This window comes from Nematostella vectensis, chromosome 14, assembly GCF_932526225.1.
Source record: "Nematostella vectensis chromosome 14, jaNemVect1.1, whole genome shotgun sequence".
NCBI lineage: Eukaryota > Metazoa > Cnidaria > Anthozoa > Actiniaria > Edwardsiidae > Nematostella > Nematostella vectensis.
The window spans coordinates 14,693,506-14,707,571 of NC_064047.1; the positions used below are offsets into that span (position 1 = coordinate 14,693,506).

At 43.8% G+C, this 14,066-nt stretch overlaps 1 protein-coding gene across 6 annotated transcripts in view; it reads right to left on the minus strand.

Moving 5' to 3' along the window:
• Positions 1–14,066, minus strand: part of LOC5502652 (DDB1- and CUL4-associated factor 6) — a 35,234-nt gene that overhangs the window by 11,397 nt on the left and 9,771 nt on the right. For 4 of the 6 annotated variants that reach the window (XR_007306560.1, XM_048721942.1, XM_048721941.1 and 1 more), the window contains exon 6: positions 1,555–1,668. Coding sequence is in view for 5 of the 6 variants with exons in the window: in XM_048721942.1 (XP_048577899.1) it covers positions 1,555–1,668 (114 nt within the window). In the remaining variant the exon portion in view is untranslated. Of the gene's footprint in view, positions 1–1,554; positions 1,669–1,755; positions 2,141–7,787; positions 7,827–14,066 lie in introns of those variants that run through there. The other 2 variants (XM_048721945.1, XM_048721946.1) reach the window with 2 other exon arrangements.

Consider the following 14,066-nt stretch of genomic DNA (forward strand, 5'->3'; position numbering starts at 1 on the left):
TATCGGTATAACAAGTAATGGCCTGTATGTCATCCTACAGATATTGGTATAACAAGTAATGGCCTGTATGTCATCCTATAGATATTGGTATAACAAGTTATGGCCTGTATGTCATCCTACAGATATCGGTATAACAAGTAATGGCCTGTATGTCATCCTACAGATATCGGTATAACAAGTAATGGCCTGTATGTCATCCTACAGATATCGGTATAACAAGTAATGGCCTGTATGTCATCCTATAGATATTGGTATAACAAGTAATGGCCTGGAAGTCATCCTATAGATATCGGTATAACAAGTAATGGCCTGTATGTCATCCTATAGATATCGGTATAACAAGTAATGGCCTGTATGTCATCCTACAGATATCGGTATAACAAGTAATGGCCTGGAAGTCATCCTATAGATATTGGTATAACAAGTAATGGCCTGTATGTCATCCTATAGATATCGGTATAACAAGTAATGGCCTGTATGTCATCCTACAGATATCGGTATAACAAGTAATGGCCTGGAAGTCATCCTATAGATATTGGTATAACAAGTTATGGCCTGTATGTCATCCTACAGATATCGGTATAACAAGTAATGGCCTGTATGTCATCCTACAGATATCGGTATAACAAGTAATGGCCTGTATGTCATCCTACAGATATCGGTATAACAAGTAATGGCCTGTATGTCATCCTATAGATATTGGTATAACAAGTAATGGCCTGGAAGTCATCCTATAGATATCGGTATAACAAGTAATGGCCTGTATGTCATCCTATAGATATCGGTATAACAAGTAATGGCCTGTATGTCATCCTACAGATATCGGTATAACAAGTAATGGCCTGGAAGTCATCCTATAGATATTGGTATAACAAGTAATGGCCTGTATGTCATCCTATAGATATCGGTATAACAAGTAATGGCCTGTATGTCATCCTACAGATATCGGTATAACAAGTAATGGCCTGGAAGTCATCCTATAGATATTGGTATAACCGGTAATGACCTGTAAGTCATACTACAGATGTCGGTATTTCGTGTGATTTCACTTATTCTTTGAAATTCTTATGGAAGTAGCATCATAGATTCGGAGTTCATTGCAGTACTAGGTTAAATCCAAACCGATTGTGGACTAATTGAGGCTAATCGAAGGTTCAAAGTTTGGAAAAAAAGCGACTATAGCACAAAAAAAACGATATTCCCAACGGAAAATCGTTATATTTCACAGGTGTGATTCTTGAAACACGATTTATTTATTACAGCATATTCTAGAGGAGTCTCATATTTGGTTTTGTCCTATAGTCGCCATTTTCCAAACTTCGACCTTCGATTAACCTCAATTGGTTTGGATTTAACCAAGCATTGAAATCAACTTCGAATCTAGGATGTTTCTTTCATAAGAATTTCAAAGAATTAGAGAAACCGCGTAAATAATGTTATATGGGAGTTTAAAAATGCAAGATTTTTTGGGAAAGCAGTCCTTTTGAATTGACGCAGGCCACCGATCCCCTCAGTTACTTTATAGCTGAGGCCCAAGTATATTGCATAACTAACCTCCCTGCAGTCTCGCTTTGCACACTTCTGCTTGGTCCTTATATCAAACATGCGCACCGTGCCGTCTTCACCACAAGACAGGAAAGTGTTGCTATCACCTGGTGTAGTGATGACCTTTGTGGAAAAAGGAGAAAGTAGGTTTTCATGTTACCAAGGCAGGTGGTGACCATGGGGTAATTTTAGTTCTATCACCAATCTTACCAAAGCAGGCAGTGGTTTTAGCTCTTACTTCTTCATCCCGGTTTAGATTTAAGGCTGTCGGTTATGAGACATTGAGTTATAAGAAGTTGGGAAAAACACTCAAAACATAAAAAATATCAGCAAAAATGGCACAGATATGGTGGATATGGTTGGGAGGGGGAGTCCCCAATAAATACTCAGAACTGCAAGTACTATGACCATAGGATATGGCTATGGTAAATTTAGGGGGAGGGGTAATACTCTGGTAACAACCCATCCAATACTGCTGGCCATGCAGCTGGAGAACAAGGGGGGGAGTATCCAGCTTTTAAAGTGACAGGAGTATCAGATGAATTCCATACCCCAAAAATGCTAATGACAGAAACGTATTGACCATAAAAGGCCCGCTAATCAACCCATGAGAACACTAACCCATCCCCTACACCAACCCATCCCCTACACTGACCCATCCCCTACACTAACCCATCCCTGCACTAACCCATCCCCTACACTAACACATCCCCTACACTGACCCATCCCCTACACTGACCCATCCCCTACACTAACCCATCCCCTACACTAACCCATCCCTACACTAACACATTCCTACACTAACCCATCCCCTACACTGACCCATCCCCTACACTAACCCATCCCCTACACTAACCCATCCCCTACACTAACCCATCCCTGCACTAACCCATCCCCTACACTAACCCATCCCTGCACTAACCCATCCCTACACTAACCCATCCCTGCACTAACCCATCCCTACACTAACCCATCCCTACACTAACCCATCCCTGCACTAACCCATCCCCTACACTAACCCATCCCTACACTAACCCATCCCCTACACTAACCCATCCCCTACACTAACCCATCCCCTACACTAACCCATCCCCTACACTAACCCATCCCTGCACTAACCCATCCCCTACACTAACCCATCCCTGCACTAACCCATCCCTACACTAACCCATCCCTGCACTAACCCATCCCTACACTAACCCATCCCTACACTAACCCATCCCTGCACTAACCCATCCCCTACACTAACCCATCCCTACACTAACCCATCCCCTACACTAACCCATCCCCTACACTAACCCATCCCTGCACTAACCCATCCCTACACTAACCCATCCCTACACTAACCCATCCCTGCACTAACCCATCCCTACACTAACCCATCCCTACACTAACCCATCCCTGCACTAACCCATCCCCTACACTAACCCATCCCTACACTAACCCATCCCCTACACTAACCCATCCCCTACACTAACCCATCCCTGCACTAACCCATCCCTACACTAACCCATCCCTGCATTAACCCATCCCTACACTAACCCATCCCTACACTAACCCATCCCCTACACTAACCCATCCCTACACTAACCCATCCCCTACACTAACCCATCCCCTACACTAACCCATCCCTGCACTAACCCATCCCTACACTAACCCATCCCTACACTAACCCATCCCTGCACTAACCCATCCCCTACACTAACCCATCCCTACACTAACCCATCCCCTACACTAACCCATCCCCTACACTAACCCATCCCTGCACTAACCCATCCCTACACTAACCCATCCCTGCATTAACCCATCCCTACACTAACCCATCCCTGCACTAACCCATCCCCTACACTAACCCATCCCTACACTAACCCATCCCCTACACTAACCCATCCCCTACACTAACCCATCCCTGCACTAACCCATCCCTACACTAACCCATCCCTGCATTAACCCATCCCTACACTAACCCATCCCTACACTAACCCATCCCTGCACTAACCCATCCCTACACTAACCCATCCCTACACTAACCCATCCCCTACACTAACCCATCCCTGCACTAACCCATCCCTACACTAACCCATCCCCTACACTGACCCATCCCCTACACTAACCCATCCCTGCACTAACCCATCCCTACACTAACCCATCCCTGCACTAACCCATCCCTACACTAACCCATCCCTACACTAACCCATCCCTACACTAACCCATCCCCTACACTAACCCATCCCCTACACTGACCCATCCCCTACACTAACCAATCCCTCCACTAACCCAACCCTGCACTAACCCATCCCTACACTAACACATCCCTACACTAACCCGTCCCTACACTAACCCATCCCCTACACTAACCCATCCCTACACTAACCCATCCCTGCACTAACCCGTCCCTACACTAACCCATCCCCTACACTAACCCATCCCTACACTAACACATTCCTACACTAACCCATCCCTACACTAACCCATCCCTACACTAACCCATCCCCTACACTGGCCCATCCCTTCACTAACCCATCCATACACTAACACATCCCTACACTAACTCATCCCTATACTAGCCCATCCCTACACTAACCCATCCCTACACTAACCCATCCCTACACTAACCCATCCCTACACTAACCCAGCCGCTACACTGACCCATCCCTTCACTAACACATCCATGCACAAACCCATCCCCTATACTAGCCCATCCCTACACTAACTCTTCCCTATACTAGCCCATCCCTACACTAACACATCCCTACACTAACCCATCCATACACTAACACATCCCTACAGTAACTCATCCCTATACTAGCCCATCCCTACATTAACCCATCCCTTCACTAACACATCCCTACACTAATCCCATCCAATACACTAACTCATCCAAAACACTAACCAATCCCTACACTAACCCATCCCTACACTAACCCATCCCCTACACTAACCCATCCCTACACTAACCCATCCCCTATAATAGCCCATCCCTATACTAGCCCATCCCCTATACTAGCCCATCCCTATACTAGCCCATCCCTACACTAACCCATCCCTACACTAACCCATCCCTACACTAACCCATCCCTACACTAACCCAACCCCACACTAACCCATCCCCTATAATAGCCCATCCCTATACTAGCCCATCCCTACACTAACCCATCCCTACACTAACCCATCCCTACACTAACCCATCCCCTACACTAACCCATCCCTACACTAACCCATCCCCTATAATAGCCCATCCCTATACTAGCCCATCCCCTATACTAGCCCATCCCCTATACTAGCCCATCCCTACACTAACCCATCCCTACACTAACCCATCCCTACACTAACCCATTCCTACACTAACCCATACCTACACTAACCCATCCCCTACACTAACCCATTCCTACACTAACCAATCCATACACTAACCCATCCTTACAATAACCCATCCCTACACTAACCCATCCCCTACACTGACCCATCCCCTACACTAACCCATCCCTACACTGACCCATCCCTACACTAACACATTCCTACACTAACCCATCCCTACACTAACCCATCCCTGCACTAACCCGTCCCTACACTAACCCATCCCCTACACTAACCCATCCCTACACTAACCCATCCCTACACTAACCCATCCCTACACTAACTAATTTGCTACACTAAGCCATCCACACACTAACCCATCCTTACACTAACCCATCCCAACACTAACACATTCCTACAGTAACCCATCCCTACACTAACCTATCTCTACACTAACCCATCTTTACACTAACCCATATCTACACTAACCCATCCCTATACTAGCCCATCCCTACACTAACTCATCCCTATACTAGCCCATCCCTACACTAACCCATCCCTACACTAACCCACCCCCTACACTGGCACATCCCTTCACTAACCCATCCATACACTAACACATCCCTACACTAACTCATCCCTATACTAGCCCATCCCTACACTAACCCATCCCTACACTAACCCATCCCTACACTAACCCAGCCGCTACACTGACCCATCCCTTCACTAACCCATCCATGCACAAACCCATCCCCTATACTAGCCCATCCCTACACTAACTCTTCCCTATACTAGCCCATCCCTACACTAACACATCCCTACACTAACCCATCCATACACTAACACATCCCTACACTAACTCATCCCTATACTAGCCCATCCCTACATTAACCCATCCCTTCACTAACCCATCCATACACTAACACATCCCTTCACTAACCCATCCATACACTAACCCATCCCTTCACTAACCCATCCATACACTAACACATCCCTACACTAATCCCATCCAATACACTAACTCATCCAAAACACTAACCAATCCCTACACTAACCCATCCCTACACTAACCCATCCCCTACACTAACCCATCCCTACACTAACCCATCCCCTATAATAGCCCATCCCTATACTAGCCCATCCCCTATACTAGCCCATCCCTATACTAGCCCATCCCTACACTAACCCATCCCTACACTAGCCCATCCCTACACTAACCCATCCCTACACTAACCCAACCCCACACTAACCCACATCTACACTAACCCATCCCTACACTAACCCATTCCTACACTAACCCATACCTACACTAACCCATCCCCTACACTAACCCATTCCTACACTAACCAATCCATACACTAACCCATCCTTACACTAACCCATCCCTACACTAACCCATCCCCTACACTTACCCATCCCCTACACTGACCCATCCCCTACACTAACCCATCCCTACACTGACCCATCCCTACACTAACACATTCCTACACTAACCCATACCTACACTAACCAATTACCTACACTAACACATTCCTACACTAACCCAGCCCTACACTAACTCATCCCTACATTAACCGATCCCTACACTAACCCATCCCTTCACTAACCCATCCCTACACTAACCCATCCATACACAAACCCATCCCCTTCACTAACCCATCCCTACACTGACCCATCCCTTCACTAACCCATCCCTTCACTAACCCATCCATACACAAACCCATCCCCTACACTGACCCATCCCCTACACTAACCCATCCCTACACTAACCCATCCGTACACTAACACATTATTCCTACACTAACACATTCCTACACTAACCCATCCTACACTAACCCATCCCCTACACTGACCCATCCCTACACTAACACATTCCTACACTAACCCATCCCTACAGTAACCCATCCCTACACTAACCCATATCTACACTAACCCATCCCTATACTAGCCCATCCCTACACTAACCCATCCCTACACTAACCCATACCTACACTAACCCATCCCCTACACTAACCCATCCCTACACTAACCCATCCGTACACTAACACATTCCTACACTAACACAATCCTACACTAACCCATCCTTACACTAACCCATCCCTACACTAACCCATCTATACACAAACCCATCCCCTACACTTACCCATCCCTACACTAACCCATCCCTACACCAACCCATCCCTACACCAACCCATCCCTACACCAACCCATCCCCTACACTAACCCATCCCCTACACTAACCCATCCCTACACTGACCCATCCCTACATTAACCCTACCCCAACTCCGCACCAACCCTATGCCATCACATAAAGGTGATGTTGATCCAAATAATGAGAAAAACAGCTTGGCTTGAAAACAATCCAGAGATGGAAAGATATTATCAGACAATCAGAGCATGCATACTGTTGTACCCCATAAGTGGTTACCTACCCCATAAGTGGTTACATACCCCATAAGTGGTTACATACCCCATAAGTGGTTACATACCCCATAAGTGGTAACATACCCCATAAGTGGTTACATACCCCATAAGTGGTTACATACTTCATAAGTGGTAACATACTTCATAAGTGGTAACATACCCCATAAGTGGTTACATACCCCATAAGTGGTTACATACCCCATAAGTGGTTACATACCCCGTAAGTGGTTACATACCCCGTAAGTGGTAACATACCCCATAAGTGGTTACATACCCCATAAGTGGTAACATACCCCATAAGTGGTAACATACCCCATAAGTGGTAACATACCCTATAAGTGGTAACATACCCCATATGTGGTAACATACCCGATAAGTGGTAACATACCCCATAAGTGGTAACATACCCCATAAGTGGTAACATACCCCATAAGTGGTAACATACCCCATAAGTGGTAACATACCCCATAAGCGGTTACATACCCCATAAGTGGTAACATACCCCATGAGTGGTTATATACCTCATAAGTGGTTACATACCCCATAAGTGGTCACATACCCCATAAGTGGTAACATACCCCATAAGTGGTTACATACCCCATAAGTGGTAACATACCCCATAAGTGGTAACATACCCCATAAGTGGTGACATACTTCATAAGTGGTCACATACTTCATAAGTGGTAACATACCCCATAAGTGGTAACATACCCCATAAGTGGTTACATACCACATAAGTGGTTACATACCCCATAAGTAGTAACATACCCCATAAGTGGTAACATACCCAATAAGTGGTAACATACCCCATAAGTGGTAACATACCCCATAAGTGGTTACATACCCCATAAGTGGTAACATACCCCATAAGTGGTAACATACCCCATAAGTGGTGACATACTTCATAAGTGGTCACATACTTCATAAGTGGTAACATACCCCATAAGTGGTAACATACCCCATAAGTGGTTACATACCACATAAGTGGTTACATACCCCATAAGTAGTAACATACCCCATAAGTGGTAACATACCACATAATTGGTTACATACCCCATAAGTGGTTACATACCCCATAAGTGGTTACATACCCCATAAGTGGTTACATACCCCATAAGTGGTTACATACACCATAAGTGGTTACATACCCCATAAGTGGTTACATACCCCATAAGTAGTAACATACCCCATAAGTGGTAACATACCCCATAAGTGGTTACATACCCCATAAGTGGTTACATACCCCATAAGTGGTTACATACACCATAAGTGGTAACATACCCCATAAGTGGTTACATACACCATAAGTGGTAACATACCCCATAAGTGGTAACATACCCTATAAGTGGTAACATACCCCATAAGTGGTGACATACTTCATAAGTGGTCACATACTTCATAAGTGGTAACATACCCCATAAGTGGTAACATACCCCATAAGTGGTTACATACCACATAAGTGGTTACATACCCCATAAGTAGTAACATACCCCATAAGTGGTAACATACCCCATAAGTGGTTACATACCCCATAAGTGGTTACATACCCCATAAGTGGTTACATACACCATAAGTGGTTACATACCCCATAAGTGGTTACATACCCCATAAGTGGTTACATACCCCATAAGTGGTTACATACCCCATAAGTGGTTACATACCCCATAAGTAGTTACATACCCATAAGTGGTTACATACCCCATAAGTGGTTACATACTTCATAAGTGGTTACATACTTCATAAGTGGTAACATACCCCATAAGTGGTAACATGCCCCATAAGTGGTTACATACCCCATAAGTGGTTACATACCCCATAAGTGGTTATATATGTACCCCATAAGTGGTTACATACCCCATAAGTGGTTACATATGTACCCCATAAGTGGTTACGTACCCCATAAGTCGTAACATATGTACCCCATAAGTGGTTACATACCCCATAAGTGGTAACATATGTACCCCATAAGTGGTTACATACCCCATAAGTGGTTACATACCCCATAAGTGGTAACATATGTACCCCATAAGTGGTTACATACCCCATAAGTGGTTACATACCCCATAAGTAGTTACATACCCCATAAGTGGTTACATACCCCATAAGTGGTAACATACCCCATAAGTGGTTACATACCCCATAAGTGGTAACATACCCCATAAGTGGTAACATACCCCATAAGTGGTAACATACCCCATAAGTGGTAACATACCCCATAAGTGGTGACATACTTCATAAGTGGTCACATACTTCATAAGTGGTAACATACCCCATAAGTGGTAACATACCCCATAAGTGGTTACATACCACATAAGTGGTTACATACCCCATAAGTAGTAACATACCCCATAAGTGGTAACATACCCCATAAGTGGTTACATACCCCATAAGTGGTTACATATGTACCCCATAAGTGGTTACGTACCCCATAAGTCGTAACATATGTACCCCATAAGTGGTTACATACCCCATAAGTGGTAACATATGTACCCCATAAGTGGTTACATACCCCATAAGTGGTAACATATGTACCCCATAAGTGGTTACATACCCCATAAGTGGTTACATACCCCATAAGTAGTTACATACCCCATAAGTGGTTACATACCCCATAAGTGGTAACATATGTACCCCATAAGTGGTTACATACCCCATAAGTGGTAACATATGTACCCCATAAGTGGTTACATACCCCATTAGTGGTTACATACCCCATAAGTGGTAACATACCCCATAAGTGGTTACATACCCCATAAGTGGTTACATATGTACCCCATAAGTGGTTACGTACCCCATAAGTCGTAACATATGTACCCCATAAGTGGTTACATACCCCATAAGTGGTAACATATGTACCCCATAAGTGGTTACATACCCCATAAGTGGTTACATACCCCATAAGTGGTAACATATGTACCCCATAAGTGGTTACATACCCCATAAGTGGTTACATACCCCATAAGTAGTTACATACCCCATAAGTGGTTACATACCCCATAAGTGGTAACATATGTACCCCATAAGTGGTTACATACCCCCATAAGTGGTAACATATGTACCCCATAAGTGGTTACATACCCCATTAGTGGTTACATACCCCATAAGTGGTAACATACCCCATAAGTGGTTACATACCCCATAAGTGGTTACATATGTACCCCATAAGTGGTTACGTACCCCATAAGTCGTAACATATGTACCCCATAAGTGGTTACATACCCCATAAGTGGTAACATATGTACCCCATAAGTGGTTACATACCCCATAAGTGGTTACATACCCCATAAGTGGTAACATATGTACCCCATAAGTGGTTACATACCCCATAAGTGGTTACATACCCCATAAGTAGTTACATACCCCATAAGTGGTTACATACCCCATAAGTGGTAACATACCCCATAAGTGGTTACATACCCCATAAGTGGTAACATACCCCATAAGTGGTAACATACCCCATAAGTGGTAACATACCCCATAAGTGGTAACATACCCCATAAGTGGTGACATACTTCATAAGTGGTCACATACTTCATAAGTGGTAACATACCCCATAAGTGGTAACATACCCCATAAGTGGTTACATACCACATAAGTGGTTACATACCCCATAAGTAGTAACATACCCCATAAGTGGTAACATACCCCATAAGTGGTTACATACCCCATAAGTGGTTACATATGTACCCCATAAGTGGTTACGTACCCCATAAGTCGTAACATATGTACCCCATAAGTGGTTACATACCCCATAAGTGGTAACATATGTACCCCATAAGTGGTTACATACCCCATAAGTGGTTACATACCCCATAAGTGGTAACATATGTACCCCATAAGTGGTTACATACCCCATAAGTGGTTACATACCCCATAAGTAGTTACATACCCCATAAGTGGTTACATACCCCATAAGTGGTAACATATGTACCCCATAAGTGGTTACATACCCCATAAGTGGTAACATATGTACCCCATAAGTGGTTACATACCCCATTAGTGGTTACATACCCCATAAGTGGTAACATACCCCATAAGTGGTTACATACCCCATAAGTGGTTACATATGTACCCCATAAGTGGTTACGTACCCCATAAGTCGTAACATATGTACCCCATAAGTGGTTACATACCCCATAAGTGGTAACATATGTACCCCATAAGTGGTTACATACCCCATAAGTGGTTACATACCCCATAAGTGGTAACATATGTACCCCATAAGTGGTTACATACCCCATAAGTGGTTACATACCCCATAAGTAGTTACATACCCCATAAGTGGTTACATACCCCATAAGTGGTAACATATGTACCCCATAAGTGGTTACATACCCCCATAAGTGGTAACATATGTACCCCATAAGTGGTTACATACCCCATTAGTGGTTACATACCCCATAAGTGGTAACATACCCCATAAGTGGTTACATACCCCATAAGTGGTTACATATGTACCCCATAAGTGGTTACGTACCCCATAAGTCGTAACATATGTACCCCATAAGTGGTTACATACCCCATAAGTGGTAACATATGTACCCCTTAAGTGGTTACATACCCCATAAGTGGTTACATACCCCATAAGTGGTAACATATGTACCCCATAAGTGGTTACATACCCCATAAGTGGTTACATACCCCATAAGTAGTTACATACCCCATAAGTGGTAACATATGTACCCCATAAGTGGTAACATATGTACCCCATAAGTGGTTACATACCCCATAAGTGGTAACATATGTACCCCATAAGTGGTTACATACCCCATTAGTGGTTACATACCCCATAAGTGGTAACATACCCCATAAGTGGTTACATACCCCATAGGTGGTAACATACCCCATAAGTGGTGACATACCCCATAAGTGGTTACATACCCCATAAGTGGTTACATACCCCATAAGTGGTAACTTACCCCATAAGTGGTAACATACCCCATAAGTGGTTACATACCCCATAAGTGGTAACATACCCCATAAGTGGTTACATACCCCATAAGTGGTAACATACACCATAAGTGGTAACATACCCCATAAGTGGTAACATACCCCATAAGTGGTAACATACCCGATAAGTGGTAACATACCCCATAAGTGGTTATATATGTACCCCATAAGTAGTTACATACCCCATAAGTGGTTACATATGTACCCCATAAGTGGTTACGTACCCCATAAGTGGTAACATATGTACCCCATAAGTGGTTACATACCCCATAAGTGGTAACATATGTACCCCATAAGTGGGTACATACCCCATAAGTGGTTACATACCCCATAAGTGGTAACATATGTACCCCATAAGTGGTTACATACCCCATAAGTGGTAACATATGTACCCCATAAGTGGTTACATACCCCATTAGTGGTTACATACCCCATAAGTGGTAACATACCCCATAAGTGGTTACATACCCCATAAGTGGTTACGTACCCCATAAGTGGTAACATATGTACCCCATAAGTGGTTACATACCCCATAAGTGGTAACATATGTACCCCATAAGTGGTTACATACCCCATAAGTGGTTACATACCCCATAAGTGGTTACGTACCCCATAAGTGGTAACATACCCCATAAGTGGTAACATACCCCATAAGTGGTTACATACCCCATAAGTGGTAACATACCCAATAAGTGGTAACATACCCCATAAGTGGTAACATACCCCATAAGTGGTAACATACCCCATAAGTGGTAACATACCCGATAAGTGGTAACATACCCCATAAGTGGTAACATACCCCATAAGTGGTAACATAGCCCATAAGTGGTAACATACCCCATAAGTGGTTACATACCCCATAAGTGGTTACATACCCCATAAGTGGTAACATACCCCATAAGTGGTTATATACCTCATAAGTGGTTACATACCCCATAAGTGGTAACATACCCCATAAGTGGTAACATACCCCATAAGTGGTAACATACCCTATAAGTGGTAACATACCCCATAAGTGGTAACATACCCCATAAGTGGTAACATACCCCATAAGTGGTAACATACCCCATAAGTGGTGACATACTTCATAAGTGGTCACATACTTCATAAGTGGTAACATACCCCATAAGTGGTAACATACCCCATAAGTGGTTACATACCACATAAGTGGTTACATACCCCATAAGTAGTAACATACCCCATAAGTGGTTACATACCCCATAAGTGGTTACATACCCCATAAGTGGTTACGTACCCCATAAGTGGTAACATATGTACCCCATAAGTGGTTACATACCCCATAAGTGGTAACATATGTACCCCATAAGTGGTTACATACCCCATAAGTGGTTACATACCCCATAAGTGGTTACGTACCCCATAAGTGGTAACATACCCCATAAGTGGTAACATACCCCATAAGTGGTTACATACCCCATAAGTGGTAACATACCCCATAAGTGGTTACATACCCAATAAGTGGTAACATACCCCATAAGTGGTAACATACCCCATAAGTGGTAACATACCCCATAAGTGGTAACATACCCGATAAGTGGTAACATACCCCATAAGTGGTAACATACCCCATAAGTGGTAACATAGCCCATAAGTGGTAACATACCCCATAAGTGGTTACATACCCCATAAGTGGTAACATACCCCATAAGTGGTAACATACCCCATAAGTGGTTACATACCCCATAAGTGGTTACATACCCCATAAGTGGTAACATACCCCATAAGTGGTGACATACTTCATAAGTGGTCACATACTTCATAAGTGGTAACATACCCCATAAGTGGTAACATACCCCATAAGTGGTTACATACCCCATAAGTGGTTACAT